The sequence below is a fragment of the Camelus dromedarius genome, chromosome 9 (genome assembly GCF_036321535.1).
Source record: "Camelus dromedarius isolate mCamDro1 chromosome 9, mCamDro1.pat, whole genome shotgun sequence".
NCBI classification, from domain to species: domain Eukaryota; kingdom Metazoa; phylum Chordata; class Mammalia; order Artiodactyla; family Camelidae; genus Camelus; species Camelus dromedarius.
In genome coordinates this window covers 37,231,717-37,251,980 of record NC_087444.1, presented here as the reverse complement: position 1 = coordinate 37,251,980, position 20,264 = coordinate 37,231,717, and the positions used below count along the sequence as shown (strand labels likewise).

The 20,264-nt window shown below is 55.5% G+C and overlaps 1 protein-coding gene across 3 annotated transcripts; it reads right to left on the bottom strand.

The window, feature by feature from the left end:
• Positions 1 to 9,177: 9,177 nt before the first annotated feature.
• Positions 9,178 to 18,881, bottom strand: CDH16 (cadherin 16). Of its 3 annotated transcripts, XM_010979325.3 has the most exons (19): positions 18,772 to 18,881; positions 18,611 to 18,690; positions 17,733 to 17,790; positions 17,360 to 17,443; positions 16,783 to 16,938; positions 16,574 to 16,712; positions 16,064 to 16,222; positions 15,114 to 15,310; positions 14,357 to 14,479; positions 14,012 to 14,162; positions 13,534 to 13,761; positions 13,375 to 13,451; positions 13,112 to 13,300; positions 12,766 to 13,007; positions 12,047 to 12,180; positions 11,005 to 11,247; positions 10,753 to 10,860; positions 10,357 to 10,473; positions 9,178 to 9,537 (listed from the first exon to the last, which is right to left on the bottom strand). In XM_010979325.3, the coding sequence occupies exons 3-19, from the start codon at positions 17,775 to 17,777 to the stop codon at positions 9,440 to 9,442; spliced, it is 2,490 nt and encodes an 829-aa protein (XP_010977627.2). In that variant the 5' UTR covers positions 17,778 to 17,790; positions 18,611 to 18,690; positions 18,772 to 18,881; the 3' UTR covers positions 9,178 to 9,439. The 3 variants fall into 3 exon arrangements, with proteins under 3 accessions (XP_010977627.2, XP_064345160.1, XP_010977628.2); XM_064489090.1 differs by lacking the exon at positions 16,064 to 16,222; XM_010979326.3 differs by lacking the exon at positions 18,611 to 18,690.
• Between the last annotated feature and the right edge of the window lie 1,383 nt (positions 18,882 to 20,264).

Below are 20,264 nucleotides of genomic sequence, written 5' to 3'. Positions count from 1 at the left end.
GGGTCTGAGGGATGCCCAGATAGCTGGTAAAACATGATTTCTTCCTGTCTTTGAGGGTGTTTCTGGAAGAGATTAGCATTTGAATCAGTGGACTGGGTTAAGAAGTGGGTAAACATCATCCAATCCTTTGAGGGCTGGGATCGAACAAAAAGGTGGAAGGAAGGAAAAACTTGCTCTGTTGAGCTAGGACATCCAACTTCTACCCTCAGACGTCTGATGCTCCTGGTGCTCAGGCCTTTGGACTCTGACTGGGACTTACATCATTGGCTCCTCTGGTTTCTTGGACTTTGGGTTTGGAACCACACCACTGGCTTTCCTGAGCCTCCAGCTTGCAGATAGCAAATGATGGGACTTCTCAGCCTCCATAATCATAGGAGCCAGTCCTTTATAATCTCACAACCATATGAGGCAAGTATTATGAACCCATTTTACAGATGGTGAAACTAGGTCTGAGGGGGTAAAATGATGTGCCCAAGGTCACAAAACTAGTAAATGCAGAGCTGGATTTTGAACCCTGGTGTCTGACTCCAAAGCTTCCTCTTAGCTTTCATACGATTACTAAGAGATCATGTAATTCTGTTGAATATCTATTCATTTGGTAAGAAAAAAAAAAGGCAAAAAAAAAAAAAAAAAGAAAAAGAAAAAGAAAAGCATGCCCTATCTGCTCCCCAAAAGCCTGGCAGGAAGGAGAAAGCTGTCGGTTGGTCTGTGGAAGCATTCTAGCAGAAGCTGGAGGAGCGCTTGGCAAGACATGAATTGGATGGACTGTGGGGTCCTCTGCTTGTGCCTGAGGTGAGGCTGTATGGATACAATACAGGACAGACCTTGTGTATGGCCTTCCCCTGTGTCCCTAGTCAGCCTGGCCTGTGGAGTTGGGAAGGCAAAAGCAGGTGGAAGCTAGGGGCATGTGCTGGCCTTGAGCAGGGAGGAGGGACCAGCAGACCACAGCCTGCCCTGCTCCCCTGACCCCGTGGCCCTGGACTGGTGTCTGATGCCCTCCCTGCCCTGGGCCTGGCACCTCTGGCTTGGGGGAGGGCTCAGCGTGCATCAGTCACACAGTGAAGCCTACTCTCCCGCCCAGCACCTGTTAGAATTTATCTGAAAGAGAGAGAGACCCAGAAGGAGAGGGAGGGAGGATTAGGCAAATGCACAAGAGGGTTTGAACAAAAATGGTCATAGCACTGGTGTTTGTGAGAAAGAGAAACTGGACACCACTGACATGTCCTTCCTCTACATACTGGACAAAGAGATTCTGGTGCATCTATTCTGGTGGACTTTAAAAGTGATAGTGAAATTAAAAAGTGATGGTGGACGATCTTTTATTATTGGACAGGAAACTGCTTGGTGTAAATACTGGAAATGAGCAGGTGGGGAATGAGATTGCAAAACAGAATGTACAGTGCGACCCCAAGTTGAAATTCTTCCCACAGACCTCACCCACACCCCTCCACCAGCTCCCTCATGACTTACCTCATTGGCCAGGGGCCGCTGGTGGGGGAAGGGACCGTGACTATATTGGGAAGGGGATGAGATCACCCAAAGGCTGGCTGATTTAGAACTGGGTAACTTTTTCCACCCGTGTGGCTCTCAGCATCTTCTGTGCTGGATCATAAACCCTGGCGCCAGCCTGTAGGGTGGAGGGGGGCCGTGTTCTCCCTCCCTAGGGGTGGAGGTGGCAGAACCTGGATAGGGCACAGGTGATGGGCTGAAGTTGACATAAAATGTCAGAGTGGGTCTGGGGGTCCCCCCAAGTCCAGCTGGGACCCTACAAAAGCTTTGCTCCCAGCACATCTGAGTGTCCTCTCTCTCCCCAGGGAACTTGGAGTGGAAAGTACATTTTGTGGATGCAGGATTCACCTTGTAATGAGCTAAGCTGGGTCCCCTTGGGCCCTGCTCTAACGCCCTGTTGTCTCTTAAGATTCCTATTGCCAGCCTGGCCTTCCCCGGAGAGGAACCTTCCTGTTTCTGGCCAAACCCAGGGAAAACCCTCATGGGGGTAGATGTGGAGGAAAGAACCCTGGGCTGGGAAGGGAACCAGGGTCCAACAGCTCAGTAAGTAAATGAGTTCAGTTCAACTCCCACCCTTGACCTTGATGCCCGTCAGACTCCCTCAAACCTGTTCTCCAGCTTCACGGAAATATCAGAGTACATCCCAGTCCTCGGAGCTTTCACCCAGGCAATTGTCCCAGCCTGGCTACCCTTCCCTACTCCAGCGGCCTTTGTCAACCCCGCCCCAAGTTGGGTCAGATGCCATCTCTCCCCTAAGTCAGTGTCCATCATATTGGCCTGTTCCTGGTCATCTGGGGTGACCCTGAGGGCAGGGGCTGGTTCCAGGGAAAATGCTAAGACATGTTGGATGAAGGAAAGGGAGGGCCCCTGGCAGGGATGGGAGGCTAGGAGAAGACCAACTGTGTGCCCAGCACTGTTCTGTGAGAGGGCCCCAAGAGGGACCTCGGAGCCTCAGGCTCCTTACCCTCCACAGCAAACAGCAGGAGAATGCGGTGTGGGACACCCTGATCTGGGCTTTGCGTGCAAGGAGTAAGCTGGGCAGAACCGGAATGAGCCAGAGCATCCCCTCCTCAGCCTGAGCCCTGGGCAGCAGGGCCAGGAATGGAATTCTCCAGCTCAACAGAGTTGTTTCTGGAAAATCCCCACAGGCCCTTCCAGAACGTGCTTTTGTGCCTGACTCTGGCTCCTTCAGATTGGCAGAGAACGGGCCTTTGGCAGAAGGGCTATGCAGGCAAGGCCCTTATCTTCTCTGGACTCTGGGACAGCTGAAGTCGAGGTTCAACCTATCCAGCATCATCTGTCAGCCTCCCGGGGTTCTCTCAACCACCCTGAAGCAGGGTCAATGTTCCCATCATTTGAGAAGGAAGATGATTCTCAGAGATACCTAGTGACTTGCCCGAGGTCACACAGCTGAGTCAGACTTCTAGGCCCATCTTTTTTTTTTTTTTTAAGGCCAACCTTTTGAGGGTCAGCCTGTGTATGACCCCAACTCCCCTCACCTCATTCAGGACTGCCAAGCAGTAGGGTGAGCCCACAGGCTGAGGATGCCTCTTCTAGCTCAGTCCCACTTGACCAAGCCTGGACTGGCCCTGTGCCTGTCACTCTCAGAAAAACCCTGCTGGTTCTGGGCATGGATTGCTGGACATCACCTGGGACCTATTTTTGTCCTTCGGGTAACAAGGAAGTCTCACCTTGTGCAGTAACCGCTTGGGGCAAGGGTAAACACATGATCCCCAACCCCAGCTGACCTTGCTGCCCTGCTGGGAAAGGACCCCAGTAGGGAAGCGGGAAGCCTGGCTCAGCCACACTCCCTTTCTCCCCCTGCCCAGCAACTTCCCAGAATCTGGCTATCTACCCCGTCTCCTCTTCTTAGTAGCCCGCACCCTCCCTGCCCAAACCAAAACCTGGAATTTGAGAACATCTTCCTTTGTCCTCATGAGTCATTGCCTAATCTTATGCACCTGAACAGCCATAAAATTCTTTCTGACAACTGTCTGTGGAAACAAGCCCATTTCTTTAGGTTCCAGCCAGAGGGTTCTAGAATCCAAGTGCAGGGCCATCTGGGGACCCAGCATCTAGCATTTGACTTTCAGAATCTGGGGCTCTGGAATCCTATGGGCCTGTGGTTGATGACATTTGAGGACATGACAGAACCTGTGGTCATACCACAGACACTCTGGAAGGTCAAGTACAATCTCAGGGGTCATGGACCCCAAAGGTTATTCATAGAAAGGTGATCCTTGGGGTTGGGGCCCAGAGATACAGAGAGGGGCACCCCAGCAGACTTAGGGGCTCTTTTCTGCTGAAACCAAGTGTTGGAGGGGAGTGCTGTGACCTGAACTCAGTGACATAAGATAAATGCACAGAAAAAAGACTGGAAGGAAATCTGATCAAAATGTTACTGTAACAACAAAACCAAGAATGACTACAGCTGTCATGACAGTAATAAAAGTAGCTATTCCTATTTTTTGAGGGCCAATTATGTGCCAGTCCCTGTGCTAAGTAAGGATTTTGCTTGTGTTATCTCAGTTAATCCCACAACGTGCTCTTCTCTCGGGGACCCTGGCCAGTGGCCTGTAGGGTGAGCTCCATAAATGAGGGTGGTTTTGGCCAGGTCTGCTGCTTCCCTGGAGGTGGCCGGCTGAGCCCTCAGGCCTAATCCACAGGGGAGGCTGTGCTGTCCCTGCCAGTAGTGCTGGGTGAGAGAGGGCACGGCTGGCCCCCTTGGGGATGCCTTCAGGGAGCCAGCCAGGACCACTGAGCTGACCCCAGCCCCCACTTGGCCCTACTTCTCCAGGCGTTGGGACTCAAAATAGCAGCCGCTCGAGAGCTGACAATCAAAGGGCAGCTAAAAAAAGTCCCCTCAGTCTGGGCTCTGTCACACGCGGCTCGTAGGGCCTATTTTGGGGGAGAGGGTGCCGACGTGCCAATGGAAAATCCATGAGGCAGGAGTCTCCAAGGTAGGGGACCCATGTTCCTCCCTCTCCCCATCCTGGCCCCCCAACTCCTGAGCACACGTGCGTGCGCACACACATACACACACACACACACACACCCTTGCGGCCCTTAGTCTACTTTCCTGACTGTTGGACTTTCTCATCCCTACAACAGCCCAGGAAAGGATGAGGAAACCAAAGCTCAGAGAGCAGAAATGACTTGCCCAAGGTCACACAGTTAGGAAGTGGGCAGGACAGTGATCAGCCTGGACTCCTGTGTCTCACAGTACCATGCTCTCCCTCTAGAGGTGCCCCCTGCTTCTGGCCTCACTGGGGAAACCCAACACTTTGTCTTCTGGGGCATCGAAAGCTCAGTGATCGTGCATTCTGGATTGAACTGGGTAGGACGCTGAGGATGACTTGAGGGTCTTACTGACCACATGGGAAGAAATCCCACTGGAAACCCCCAGGCCAGTTCTGATGAGACTTTGCCTGGCTGTAAGAGCGGCAGCTGAGCTGGCCCATCCCCTGACCCTGTCCCTGTGACCACCTCACCCTCTCTGCATAGGCCCCCAGAGCCTGGCAGCCCCTGCCAAGTTTCCAGAGAACGTGTCAGATAAGGAGCTGATGCTCGTGACTTGCTCCCACCCAGCCACTATCTCTGACCTCGCTGCCATCACCAAGTGGGTAAGAATAGCAACAACCCTGCTGAGTGGGCATGCACACAGGGACAACATAGCAACATCTTCGGATGTGCAGCTCCGGCCCCCACGCTGAGGACAAGCCTTCAGCTCCCTTTCTTATGAGACCCTTTCACCACCATCCACTCATTGTCCTGGGCCTGAAGTCCCACCACACCTTATGATAAAGCACTGAGCCTCATCCTCTTCCCCTGCTGCCACAGTGGAGGGGACATGCAGGGGAACATACCACCGTGTTGATCCTGGCCTGGGGCCTGAGCCCTGCCCTCCAATGAGGAGCTGTGTGACCTGGAGATGGACACTGTCCTTCTCTGGGCCCAAAAGCAGAACAAGGTGGCACAGCAGCCTCCTGAAGCATGGAAAACAGCCAGCAAGGCCTCTCCTGGGGCTAGGGCCCCATATTGTCCTGGTACCCGCTGCCTGGCCTGTCTCCCAAAGGCCCCTGTGAACTCTGACTCTTTGACTTCCTGATCAGTGGGGATGTGGATGGGGTAAGAGTGTGGGAGTCCCTGGGATATGATCACAGGGTGGGTGGCACATGTTGTGGCTGAGTCCCCTCTGTGAGTCTTCTTGCGACACTCCGGTGGGTGTGTGAGGGTGGCCACATCACTGAGGGAAGAGGTAGTTCTCATGGAACCCAAGTTAAGCGTCACCATGATGCCTGAAGCACTGAGATCTAGGGAGGCTTGTGTCCAAGTTCCTAAGTCACTGTGACATTTGGGGATAATCAAGGGAGCTGAGTCCCCTGTCCCCTGGTTGGTGGTCCCTGAAGCTCTCACAGCATGACTCACTGCATGGCTCAGTTCTGGACCCAGCCCCGCCCCAGCCCCGCCCCCAGCCACCCCACCCCTCCAGTCCTAGCACCATTGCCCTCCTCATCTTCCCTCTTCTTTTCCCCTTGACCATTAAGCCTACCTCCTGCCCCAACCCATGTCCCCCACTGACCAGGAGAGGGGTTCAGGGATGCTAGGGAAGGGTAGGAAGGGAGGGCTGGCGTGGGCTCCTGGCACACTTACACCATGCTGACTAGACTTTAACATATGCTTACACATCCATAGACGCGTACACACACACCTGACACACAGACACCTGATGAAGTGACAGCGTTGCCAAGGGGTCTCCAAGCTCAGTCTCAGCACTAGCTCTGCCAGGTAGGGCCCCACAACCCTCAATCCCTTGGGTCCTCGCACATCCAGGAGGCCCTCTCATTAGAAACACGCTATCCAGCAGCAACAGGACATCTGGAGGTGAGATCAGAGGTAGAACTTCTGCCCTGAGGCCCAAGGTAGAGTCCTGGGATGGGTATAGGTGGGTGAGAGTGGGGTGGAGGGGGTCTTTGAGGTCTCAAGACTGTTTCTTTCTTTGTGAGTGAGGGCCAGACTGACCTCTGGGCCTCTTGCTTAAGAGCCCTAATCTCTGGGGCTGGAAAAAGTTTAAAAATATCTTCATGTTTACATTCCTTCCGAGCCCGCCTCCCGATCCTCAGTGCTGGGTCTCTTTGATCTGGCCCTGTGCCTCTGGAAGGGGCCTGGGAGAGGGAGGTATGAGCTCCCCACAAGGGTGGACCCCACAATTCCCTCCAGCTTCAGACCAGTCTGAACCCCGTGAGATCCCTCAGCGTCACCCAGTGAGAGCCTTGGAGCTGGCAAAGAGCCAAAGCTGGAGAGGGATGTCTTGCCCACGGTCACCCAGCAGGGCCAGGTTGGGGCTGGAGCCTCATGGGGCCCCTGGGGAGTGTATGAGAGCCTGTGAGTGTAAGTGCCCCACCGGAGTCCATGGACCAGGAAAAGCCATGTTCACTGAGCTCCTGCTGTATGACTGGCATTGTGCTACATATGTTTTACAGGGATTATCTTGTGTGGTCCTCCCAATAATTCCATTTGAGTGAGGCCCATTTTATCAACAAGTAAACCAAGGCTCAGATAGATGAAGCAACTCACCTAGGAACACACAGCAAGGATAAGGCAGAGCATGGATCACATGTTCTTTTGCCTACACTGAATCACTGGTTATCCCCTACCTTGCCCTAGCAGGGTCTACCAGGGTCTAGGCCCTGCCTGCAGAGTGAGGCCTGCCTCACTAGTATGAATCTGCACAAGCACTTGCTGACTCACCGTCAAGCCCAAGAACCAGCGCCAGCTTCCCGTTTCTCTTCCTCTGAGACCCAGGAGGAGCCACGCTCCTCTCTGACCCTCACTTTCCTCTATAGAAGGGACTAAGGATCACAGGAGAGTCTTCTGTCTACAGATGCTCAGGAAAACTGAGACTGTGTCCCTGGGGATTGGGGATCTTGTGGTCAGCCCCACGATCAGAAAGTGGTGTGAGGTCTGGAGGCCCAAGAAAGGAGTTCTCAAACTGGAATAGATGACTTAATGTGCCCTGGTATCCTGTCATCCATCCTTTCCTTTGTTGGGGCCCCATCCACCTGCTTATCAACCCATTCATCCATCCACTTATCTACTTACCCACCTATCAACCTATATATCTATCCAGAACAAGGACCCAGAAAATGGGGGATTCCAGGGTTCCAGCTCAAGTGCTGCATCTCACTGGCTGGATGAACTTGGGAAGGTCCCTCTACCTCTTTGTCATTCACTTTCCCAGCTTTATAAGGAGCTCCTGGCCTGGTTGATCCCTAAGGCCCATCTAGGGGATCTCATGGGAGCAGAGACCAGGTGAAGGCCGTGAACACTTCTGGAGAGGTAACAAGAACCTTGACCCGCGAGTCTCACCTTGTGCCCTGCTTCTAGGACTCCCAGCTGCAGCCCTTATCTCCCTGACCTTCAAGATCCTCTACTGTAAAATGGTCCCAATAATCCCACCCTCACAGGTTGATGGAAAGATTAGATGAGTTCTGCCTTCAAAGATCTTTGCACTCTGAAGACTTCTGAGTGGGTGCAGCCAAGCAGAGGATCCTAGGATAGAGGCAGGAAGCTCTGCTTGGACCACAGAAGTTAGCAGAGCCTCCTGTGGGGAGTTTGGGGATGGGGAGAACCTGGGCCCAGAGTGGCTGGGATCAGCCTTGGAGTCCATCCCTGGGATGGAGATCCTGGCTGAGTTTCCCAGGCTCCCCCAGGCCAGCCAGGATGCCTGTCCCATCTCTCTTGGCTGGGCTTGGCCTCCATCCCATAGAATCTGCCAAGACGGAAGAGATTATCTCCTAAAAATAGGGCCTGGGCCCTAATGAGGTTGTTTTCCTCCCTTCCCCGTGATTTACCATCACCAGCTAAGGGTGCCTGGGACAGCAAGTCCCACCCTGGCTCCCATTGGGATGAAGGCCTGAGGGATCAGCATGTGTCTGTGGCCAGTCCAGGGTCAGGGATTAGAGGTCAGTCCAGAGGTGTGTCAAGGCTCAGCACCAGGGCTGTGGCTTAATCTTGGGCCAGGGGAAGGGGTTCACCTGGGGCAAGGGCAGGGTGAGCCATGAAGGTTCCTGTCCCACTCCAGTGGTGTCCATCTGAGTAATGTCTCCTTCTCTGATTTTTTGCGGACTCTCCACATGCTCACCAACCAGTATGTAAAACCCAAGTGTGCCTTGGAGCCAGCACTGGCACAGAAGGACCCATCCCCAGCCTCACCTCTCCTGTTCCAATCCCATGAGTACCTCATAATTCCTACCCAGACCCCTCTGTCCTCCCCTGTGTGTAGGTGACTTGTGCATAGGGACACAAGTGTGGTCACACATGAGCGCAGGACGTGGACTCACAAGCTGCCCTCCCATAACAAAGATGATACCCAGGCAAACACAGAAATGACACTCTCAAGGACACTCTCCTCAACCATCACCTGGACAGAGTTAACCCATCCAAAGTCTATAGCCAGTGGTTTCCGAATGCCCGTGGAAATGATCCACCTTGCTCTAGCCTCAAGATCTCACCAAGAGCCCATATGATACCCCCATGTCTTTCTCCACAGGTGATACCAGGCTTGTCCCTCAAGCTCCCAGACCCTTTTGTGCAGCAGAAGATGGGGTAGGGATGAAAGGAGGGTGGACATGGATATGCACACACACGGACACTCGGACGTGGGTGCACAGTCTCTTAGGGCCCTTGCCCAGTTCTCTGAGGCTTTATTATTGGACAAACGTGAGCCATTTGAAGTGCTCCCACAGGCAGCCCATTAAGTCAGTGTGCAGGCTCTGCAGACATGTCTGGTGATGTTGCCTCCACTCCAAGGCAAGTGAAGGGGCTTCTGCTCTGTCCCGGCCCCCATGGACCTGGAGTGCTGGACCTTTTCCCAGTGTGTTCAGATGGCGCCAGAGGCTGAGCTCCCGGCAGGGGATGTCTGGACCATTCAAACTGCCACCTTCAGGGGTACACTATCCACTGGCTGATCTAGCTCCTTCTTCCTCGCGAGGGTCAAGTGGGTGAAGATGAGGATGAGGAAGATGCCTGAGAGGCCCAAGAAGGATGGATCAGCCCTCAGAAGGGGCCATAGGACTTGTCCATCACCAGGGACTCCCTGCTGTTGGTATTGGTTTAATGAGGAAGCAAAGTTTCCTAAAGAGCATCTCCGAGGCTGGACTGGGTATCACTCTGTGGTCCTGGTGCCTGAAGGTTCCTGACTGCTTGGCCTGCCTGGCTATCCCCAGACCCCTGCCCCTTTGAGGCTGCAGCAAAACACCCCAGTCTCTAAGTTCCCCTTCTCTGAGGAACAGTTTGGTGGGTGTCATCTGGGAGCCACTGAGTTATTCCCATTGACCTCTGAGAGAAAGACATATTGTAGCATTGCACTAGAACCAGCAAAGAAAACCAGCCAGGAAATAATTTAGGGGGCTAAAGAAACAAAGGGGATGGAGAGGGAGGCTTGGGTTGAAGGAATTCAGCTGGAAAGACCTGGGTTCTACCACAGCTTAGCTGTTTAACCTTGGACAAGTCACTTAACTTCTTTGAGCATCAGTGGCCTCATCTGGAAAGTGGAGAGATGCCAGGATCTACTTACAGGATTGTGGGGAGGATTCAGTGCAATAATACCATGCTTGGCATAGGGCCTGATACATGGTCAATATAACAGTAATTGCTGTTATCAATGTGGATGCTGTGACTATGGTAACAGGAGGCAAGAGCATAATGACTAGGAGAGTTGGTGGCGGGGGAAGGGATTCCTTCTCCAGCCCTGAGAGGCACCATGGGGTCAGGGCACTGTTTCTCCCGAGGCTGTGGCTCCAACCACCCTTGCCCTCCCCCAAGCAGGAGCCCAGCCTCCATTACCTATTGCTATCAGGGTGCCCACGAGGATGCCCACCGCCGACATTTTCGTGGGCATGCCCTTCATGCGGCCCACCTTGCGCATACACTGCCCCTCCACGTTGCAGCGACACACGATCACTCGGGACAGGGAGAGTAGGAAGATAAGGGCATTGGGGGAGGGCTCTCCTGCTCCTCCAAGCCCCCAGCACTAGTATGTGTGTTTTTGTGCATATGTATGTATTTATGTGTATCAGGGGAATGCAACATGGGTCTGTGTGCCCAGCCACACAGTTGTGTACAGGCATATGCTGTCGATATGAGCCTGCAGGTGTGTATACCCAGCCCCTCCGCCTGTATCCCAGTGGTTCCCTCAGGACCTGCATGCCCCTGACCTTGGCAGCACCCCAGCCGCCTCACCTCGGACCTGGATCTGCCACATCTGGGCATTGTGGCTGACAACCACGGGGACTACGTGTTCGCGTGGCTCCACCCAATGAAGGCCCAGGGTGAGGTAGGCATGGGACCCTGTTGGAACCATAAGCAGTGATCAGAGTCACTCACCTGCTCCTCCAGGCCCAGCCCCAACCCCATGATGGAAGGGCATCTCACTTCCAAGTGTCACCCACCCCCTACCTTGGCCACAGCCTCCCTCCTTCCCTCACCACATACCATTGAGAGCCTGAAGGTGCCAATCCCGCTGCACCGTGGGGTTGGGACCAAGAGCAAAGCTGTAGGGACCGTGCACACTGGCCAGGCCAGGGTCCTCTCTGGATCCACTAACAACCACACCATGGTCCTGGCGGGGTGTGCAGAGGTGTCGGGTGGGCACAGGGGCCAGAGTCGGGGCAGGGGCATAAGGGGCCTTCAGGAAGTGGATCATGAGGGTCGCAGAGGTTCTCAGCATTGGTTCATCTGCAGAGAAGGCAGTTCTGAACTGGCTGGGGCCCTTGATGGGGGTCAAGTGAATTCAGAGTCCCTGAGCTGGTCCCTTTCCCCAGAGCCCATCAGTCTCACCCTGCTGAGTTCCTTGTCACACCCTCTCCCGCCCCACCCCCTCCGCTCCATCCCGCTCCTCAACCCACAATGCATTGCACCCCCTTCACTATCCAAACAGCTGCCAGGTCTTTTTTTGTGTGACTTTCTACATGCCAAACTTGCCCTCAACCCCACCCCCCATCAGCCCCTGGTGCCAGGGCCCAACAAGATGGAAATGCCCTGACTGTAGATAAACTGGGTCTGCTGGGTCCTGCATCACAGGACAGCCCAGCCCAGAGCTGAAACCCACCTCCTTGATGTACACACCCCTGGGCCAGCTCTTCATCCCGTCAAAGTGATGTTCAGAGTCCTCACCTGGGACCTATCGGTGTCCTATCCAGGCTCACTTCTTGGCCCTCTGTTCCCCTGCCCAGCCCCACACCTTCTGCTCCCAGCCTGTGTCTGAAGCCAATTCCCTGACAGTCCCTCCAGGGCTGAGGGGCAGAGCTGGGAGATTGCTGGTGCCTAGTAAGGAAGGTGGTCTGAGAGGGGAGGCAGAGGCCAGGCATTCTCAGAGAGGGACACTGGACCCAGCCCCTGGTCTACCCCTCCTGCCTGGGGCAGACTGGAGGCCAACAAGAGCCCTGGAGAGGAAGCTTGGTCCTGCCCATCTGTCTGCCTGTCTGTTTGAGGTTTGCTCTCCCTCTGTGAGGCCACCACCACCACCGAGCCATACCTGCATCCTGGGCCTCCAGGAGTATTGTGTACATGTCCCCAGGCCGGGCACCCTGTAGGAGCCGGGCTGTGTGCACCTCCCCGGAGAACTCCTCGATGCAGAACCAGCCCTCTGAGTCATTGACCAGGGAGAACCTGAGGCCCAGAAAAGATGGGGGCGGGGGTCAGGGAGGCACTGGGACCATATACAGAGTCCTGCCCAGAGAACTCCAGGGCTGTGTAACCTGCCCAAGTTCCACATTCTCCCTGGGACTTGGGGGCAGCAGCAGTGCCCATGATCACTCCCCAGCTTCAGGGGCTTGCTGGGAGGCAGGGCTTGAAACACAAATACTGTGGGTGAGGGAAGGACTATCAGAGCCCGGGGGCATGACTCATCTCCACTACTCCCAGGTCAGTCCACAAAGGGGCCAGGATAGAGCCAGAGCCTGGGAGCAGCCTTCTCTGTGCTGCAGTCTGGGTGGGCAATCGGAAGACGGCCTGGTCCAGGACAGCATGGGGAGGCATTATCTGAGCTCTCACAGGGTCCAAACACCCATCTCTATGCCCTGTCCAGTTCATCCAGCCCTGATCCACCTCCCCTCCTCAGAGGAGTCACAACCTTCACATTAACCATGGTTTGAGGAATATTCCAGGCCACAGATAATGTCAGTCCCCTCTGAGGCCCTGGGGTCATCCCTAGGGAGCAGGGGAGGTCCAGCCCAGTAAGGGCCTCTGGCTTACCTGAGGGGACGGCTCGTGGGGTCTGAGGGCCGGATGGTCAACAGGAAGGAGCCAGCTGGTGCACTGACTGGGACATTGACCTCGTAGCTGTCCTGGTCCAACTTGGGGGGTGGCACCACCCTTTCCACCAGTACAGTCACAGTGGCTGTGGCTCCCGGTCCTGGGCCTGGCCCCACCAGCTCTGCCACACTCCGCACCACCACTACCAACTTGTGACTTGGGGCTGCCTCGTAGCTGAGGTTCTGGAACCAGTGGGGCGTGGGTCACTGTGCGGGCAGGGGCATGGCACACTTGTGTGTGTATGTGTGTGTGTGTGTATGCCCCTTCCCCACCCCTAGCCCCTTACCTTGAGGAGTCGCAGCTGAACATACCCAGAGTCTGGCTCCCAATCCAGGCCAAAGTTCCCCCCCGCATCTCCAGCCTCAATGGCAAAGTCCATGAGGCGGAAGGCAGGCTCAAGGTCAGCATCAGTGGCCATGAGTGTAGCCACCAGAGTCCCGGGCTCTGCGTCCTCAGGGAGGCTTACAGGCTCAATCTGGAGAGATGGAGAGGGGCTATGAGCCCCCTGATTAGCACCTTCCCAAGGTGTCCTCCCCTGCTCCCACTTACCTGGGAAGTGGTGAACTCAGGGGCGTGGTCATTGATGTCCGTGACCATGACAGCAATCTCACAGGTGCTGCTGAGGCCTGAGGCAGGGGAGGGTATATTGGGAAGGCCAAGATAGGAATAGAAGGGACAGGAAACCTGGGTCACCATCAGGGCACTTACCATCCTCTGCTCCTCCTCGGTCAATGGCCAGCACCTGAATCAAGACGTTCTGTCCAGCTTGGAGTGGGGCAGGCCCCAGTGTCACACTGCCCGAGGTGGAGTTCAGCTCAAAGGCTCTCCCCTCTGCCCCCTCCTCAGGCTCAGGGCTCAGCAGCAGATACACAACGTGGGAATTGAGGGAACCAGGGGCATCCAAGTCCTCCATCAAAAGCCTAGCCACCTCGGTGCCTGTAAAGACAGCACCCACCTGGGTGGGACCACAGCCAGGCCTGAAGGCCTTACCTCATGCACTCTTCTTTTGTGCTGGAATAAACCTGAGCTTTTGTGTGTGAGTGTGTGTGTGTGTGTGTGTGTGTGTGTGTTGGGTGAAACATTATTATAGGGGTCTGAGGACAGCCCCATTCCAGAGAAGAGCAAGATGGAATGGTTCATAGAGACTTCACCCCTCCCCTACCCCCTGACAAGGCCCATAGCCCACCTGGGGGGCTGAGCTCAGGGATGCTGATTGGGGGGCCACGTGGGGGACAGACAGGTGCGTTGTCATTCTCATCCATGACCACCACATGCAGTTCCAGAGGTTCTGTGTAGTTCTCTCCACGGGAATTCTGAGCCCACACCTGGAGCAGGTACTGGAATGGGCAGTGGGGGGCTTCAGATGAAGACCAAGGGCAGCTCCAGCCTGGCCTGGGTCTGGGTTCCCTTCTAGTGGCCAGTTCCAGCTCTTCTGCCTCAGTGCCTGTGGGTAATGTGACACCCCCAGAAGCCAAATGGACAGTGACCAAGCACCCCTCAGCCTGCCCTCCTGGCTTCCCCCTCACCTCACCTCAGCCTGGGCTTCTCGGTCCAGCTCCCCGGTCACGTAGAGTTCCCCCTCCGCATGAACATCAAAGGGTCCAGGGGGCTGGCTCTCCAGGTGATAATGCACATCCCCTCCACTCCAGTGTACCTGGTGGGGGGGGACACAGAATGAGGACCCCCCAGGACAATGGGCAGGAATGGCCCATGTCAGCCCTTAGGTTTCAACTGTTCCCAGGTAGGGAGCCTGGGCCCCAGCTGCAATGTGACCCCAGGCAAGTTGCTGTCCTCTCTAGAGTCCGGGTAGGGTCCTTTTGATTGGGGTACTTGTGGCAACTCCATGGTGGCCTTGCCCTGGTCAAAGCCTAGATCTTGCCCATAGTGTCTGAATGACCAGGTTGTTTTATTCTCTGCCTTCTCAGGCTGGGCCTGACCCCAAGGCATTCCTCGAGGAGGCCTGAGACATTCCTGGCCAGGGTGACAATCCCCATGGCAGCAGGGAGGTGGCAGCTGTTCTGCTGAGGAAGCCCGGGGCCAGCTCAGGATCTCAGAGTGCAGAGCCACGCCTGCCAAAGGATAGCAGGTGAGGGGCTATGGGCCTGGTCCCAGGGCCTTAAATGCCCATCCATCATGAGAACTGATGGAGACAGTGGAGGGAGGAGCGTAGGTAGGAGAGGAGCAGGGCTCAAGTTGGGCCCCCAACCCACCCTGCAAATCTCCATAAGACTCAGAACCAGCTGCACCATCCATGGGGTGACTTCAGCCACTGACAGCCACTTACTCACCTGAGCAATGTGATGTGGGTATGGAACTTGGAGATTCTCTGCCAGGTGGACAGGATCTAGGGGCACCCAGGTGTTCTCTACTATGGAGACATCTATGGTGGCAGTAGACTGGTGGCCCGAAGCCTGGTCACCCATGTCCTTGACCTGTATCAACAGCTGATAGGGCCTCTCCAGAGCCTGGTCTAGGCTGGTGCTCCCTAGAAGGGGCAGGGTGGTCAGCTGAGCAGGGGGCCAGGGCAACCTTCTCAGCAAGGTACAAAGCCAAGCATACAGCAGGTGTTCAGGATACTCTCTTGGAGAAGGGATGAGAGGAAATTTTAGCACCATTGTGAGCATCCAACCAGGACTTGAGAGTCTGCAAAGCCATTTCCACATCTATCCACACAATGAATGATTGATGGACTGGTTAGGTGGATGACTAGGATAGGGGGAGGGGCAAATGGGTGGGTGAGTAGATGAGTGAATGCCCGGTTGGATAAATGGAGGGGTGACTAGGTGGATGGATGGGGGTTTGGGAGGGTAGGAGGATGGATGGATGGTTGGATAGATGGATGAATGGTGGCTGGCTGAGTGGGTATATGATTAGCTTTTCTTTCCATCTCCAAACTGTGCCTCTGGTCTGAACTCCCAGGTCCAGGTGTCTCCCGCCATCAGTCCCAAGGTGTCCAAGCAGTGTCCTGGGCTACAACCCCTCAGGTCTCTCCTATCCTTCCCCCTTAGGCCTGGGTCTGCAGAATGTAAGCACTTCATCCACACCATTTCTTAAGTCTCCATGTGTGGCCCTGCCTCCAGACATGGTTCAAGCATGGCTTTTTTGCCTTGCTATTCTCTCCACCTGGAATGCTCTTTCTTCCTTTATCTTTCAAGCTCCAACCCATCCTAAAGCTCAGATGAAGCTTTCCCCAGCTTCCTCTGACCCTCCCTCCCCATAACACCCAGCTCAGGCTCACCCTTGAGGCTGAGGGCCAGAGCGCCCAGCTGAGGCTCCAGCTGGAACATGTCTGGGGAAGGCTCGGCTGGGGACTGATTCAGGATGTGGAATCGAAGATCTGAGTTGGCTGTGCCTGGCTCATCCCCATCTGAAGCCTCAAGGAAGAAGAAGGGGATACCTGGTGTGTGTGGAGAGGTTCATCATTAGGGGTGAAAGGGGTGGGAGAGTCTCCCATGCTTCTGTATCTCTCCCTGGTTTTCCTTCCACATCCATCATCACATCAGGATTCTGAAGGTGAGCCATGGCTTTTCACCCCACTTCACAGATGAGCAAACTGAGGCCACAAGTGGCTGGGACTCACCTGAGGACCCTGAGTGGAGTAGGACATGCAGGATGGGACAGAAATGGGAAGGGGCAGCTTGGACCCTGGCTGCCCTGTCCCCATGCCAATTCTCTGGCCATCTCTACTCTCTGCTCTCCCACCAGTGCCCACCTGACCTTGCTGTGAGTGGCTGCTTTTGGCACTTACCAGGCCTGGTGCCCTGGCTCAGCCGAACTTTGTAGATGGCCTGGGAGAAATGGGGCACCTGGTCATTCTCATCCTTGACACGCACAAGCACAGACTGTGGGCCCCACAGGACACGTCCATCCTCAGCCTCCAGGGTGACCTGGTAGGGAAGGGTAGTCAGTGCCCCGCTCTGCCTTGGCTGCTTTCTTCTACCCCTGGTCTGGCCATACCTGTAGCTGGTACTCTGCCTGTTCCTCTCGGTCCAGGGCTCTGGTCAGCAGCAGGAAGCCAGACTCTGGATCCACAGCAAAGGGGCCCTCAGCTGCTGTGCTTGAGTTTCCTGACAGCACAAGCTGGCCCTCAGCCTCCTCACAGGGCAGCGGCAGCTGGTGGGAGAGAACAGAGGTGAGGGAGGGGGGCCAGGTCTGGGGGATGCCCCCTCCATCCAGTGGCCCCATTTCATATGTGGGGATACTGAGGCTCAGAGAGGGCTAGCACTTGCCTGACATCACAAAGCCAGTGGGTGAGCAACAGGACTGAATTCAAAGCCAGAGCTCTTTTCCCTGTACCTGATGTGCCCTAATACTCCCTGCCCTACTTTTCGAATCTTGAAACCCTCCGCCACCCCTTCGTTCTTTAACTGAAAGCTCTACTTTCTTCTGGCATTAAAATCTTATTAGTCATTCACACTATACTGCATCCTGTCTAGAAAGCAGGATTAAAGGAAAACCAGGGCAGGAAAGGAGTGCCAGAGGTAAGGGAAGCCGGACTTTGGGGGAGGGCAGCCCAACCAACTTTCAGGCTTACCTTGGTCAAGTACAAAGGGAAATTTCCACCATAGTTTTCTGGGACTTCCACACACAGCTCTGCGGGCTGGGCCTCAGGGAAAACCTGTGAGAGGGTTCTCACCATGTCACCAAGCTGTACCTTCCTGCCATGGGTGCTGGGACCTGACAGGGAAGGGGAATTTCTGCCTCTTCCCTGGGCCTGGCCATACCTTAGCCCATCCACCCCCTGGCCTTTGACCTCCTGACCCCACAACAGGCCTATGGACAGCTCTAACCTCCATCCCCCAAGTACTGCCATCCATAGTCAGTGCAAATGGTCCAGGTGGAGTAGGGGGCAAGGATGCCAACCCCCAAGGCCAGGATCGGAAGAAGAGGGACAGGGACCAGCTCACCTGGGGGACGAAGAGGCAGAGCAGCCACAGCCAGGCAGGGACCATGGTCAGGATGGGCCTGAGGGACGAAGCAGTAAGGGCGCAGCCCAGGTTGGTGGGCAGGAGGGGCTCTCCCTTTACCCTCCCCCTAGTAAGTTTTCTTCCATTCAGTCTCCCTCAGCCCCAGGCCACGGCTTCTCCAGGCACCATGGGGGACAATGGACCTCCTGGTCACCGCAGGGCAGGCTGCCTGGCCTCCTCCTGTCCCCTCCTCTTCTCTGCTGTTCCAGCAACTCTCAGAGCTGCCCTTCCGTCTCCCACTCACTTGGACACTGCCCCCACCAACTCCCATTCTTGTCCCTTGCCTGAGCCCTCTGCATACACATAGCCAGAGGGACCTCATGACAGACTGGCCTCCTCTTCCTGTCTTTTGAAGGACCTGTGGCTCCCCATTGCCTGCTGGGTAGTGTCCAGCTCCTTGGCTAGGCCCACCAAGGTCCCCAGGTCCAGCCACCCTGCTGTCTCTTGGTTCTTGCCCCCACAAGTATCGCCATGGAAGTTTCACCTCTAGACCTTTGTCTCCTTCCTATCGTAACCTCCCCTGCTCGTAGATCCCAAAGTGGTCGTTTCCCAGCAACCACGCAAATCACAATAGTCTGAAGCTAGAAAAACCCTGACGACCCTGAGGGTCACTTCCCTCAGTCACTTTGCGCTGCAGGCAAGGCCTGAAGAGCAGGGCCTGACCAAGGTCACAGAGGACTTGACCACAGGAGAATTCCTCCTGGAACTGAGGACGCCTGGTTCAGGGTCTCTAGGACCATTCTACCTCCCACTGCCATCCTTCAGACATAGAGACCACCCCCCCCCACCACCACCCAGGGCATGAGCCCTTCCCTCACCTTGGTGTTTCCAGCACTCAGTGTAGAACTGTGCACACAAACCATGGACAGCCACTCCAGCCACTCCTGGGAATTCTTCCCTGGACGACAGGGTATTGTTTCTCCCCCCACCATCAACCCCAGCCTCAGTCCTGCCCACCCCTCCACTCCCAGGTCCTCACCTGCCGGTGCCTAAGGCTGCCTTCCTGGGTGCAGCTGCCAGGTGAGAGGACTGTTCCAACAGGGAGCGCTGGCCAGGCCAGACCGGGTAGAACCGGGCAGGGCGGACACTTGAGCAGGTAGGCGGGCCAGCCACGCTTGCTCAGGAGTGGAAAACACCACTGGGCCCACAGCAGCAGGCTTGGCCCTGCCCAGCCCCCCAAGTTACTCATTGACTTTGGAAGGCTAGAGGCTGCTCAGCATCCATGACCACAAGCCCCAGGAGGTGGGGAGATCATCGAACTAGCACTTGTCCCACCCTGACATGGCCCAGTGGGTACTTCTCTGCCCTCTGGGTTTGGACACTAGTTCTTTTTCTGTGACTCCAGACTTACTCCCATTTCTTCCCCATGTGCCAGCATCTGCAGCTCCACCTTGGCCCACTCTGTTCCTCCTTCCTCTGTCTGTTGAGCATCTGCTCAGGCTTCAGTACTGAGCACAAATATTTCCCTGTCCCAGGGAACCTTCCCTGGGCTCCCAGACTTATTCAGGCTTCTCCTCTAGGACTCCCTCAGCCCCCACCCCCATGCCAAGTGCACCTTTGTCAACACAGAAATAACATGAGATTGTCATTGGCTTCCTCTTCCATCAGACTGGGAGGCCCTCCAGGGAAAGACTCAGGGACCCAGGAATGATCAGGCTCTTACCTGGCCCTGGCAGCCCCAAATGTCTTGTGGAACTAAGATAAGGAACTGGAGGTTGCACTTGCAGGCTAGGTGAGCAATGCATGACATGCACCGGGTATGTGGGGCTCCAGACCATCCACCAGTGGGACCAATAGGTGGGGGAGAGCAGACATCAGGCTGTGAGATCCCCTAAGTGCTCACACTAGTTCCTGGACACCAACAGGCTGGGACAGTAGACTGTCCCGTGCCTCTGAGGAGGAGAGAGAAGACTGAGCCAGCTCAGGTGACCTTGAGGGAATTGCAGGGCTGACTAGGGGCCCTTGCCCTCAGTGAGGGCATCCAAGTGGAGCCAGGAGAAGTTTCTGGGGCCTGGGAGTCTGGGACGAAGAGGGAGGTTGGGAAGGGTCAGGGATCCTGGTCTCCAATCCCTCTGGTAGTTTCCCCTGAGTCCTTCCCACTGCATATCTGTTTAGTTTCTCTCAGGCTGGAGGCTGGGCCAGGACCCCTTGGCTGACCCCAGCCTTGTCTGTCACAAGCTGAGTGCCAGCCTCAGGGTCCCTCGGGCACCTCAGCCTGGAGCAGGGCAGCGTGGGGATGTTGACGGGATCTCATGTGTGTTAAGCTCCTACGATGTGCCTGGCACTGCTTGAAACACATACCTTCATTATTGCACCCATTCCATTCTGAAAGGGGCATTGTCCCCATGTCACACACTGGAGCACAGAGAGGTTCAGTAGCTTGCCCAGGATCACACAGCCAGTAAGTGGCAGAGCCAAGAAGGTCAGGATTCTTTTTCAGGCCTCGGGACCTTCACCTATTCTGAGAAAACT

Excerpts from the sequence above, each read along its gene's own strand:
- CDH16 (XM_010979325.3), bottom strand. The coding sequence starts at position 17,777 with ATGGTCCCTGCCTGGCTGTGGCTGCTCTGCCTCTTCGTCCCCCAG. Across the intron at positions 16,939-17,359 it reads TCCCTTTGTACTTGACCAAG|CTGCCGCTGCCCTGTGAGGA; the intron begins GTAAGCCTGAAA and ends CTCTCCCACCAG. Across the intron at positions 16,713-16,782 it reads AGGCAGAGTACCAGCTACAG|GTCACCCTGGAGGCTGAGGA; the intron begins GTATGGCCAGAC and ends CTTCCCTACCAG.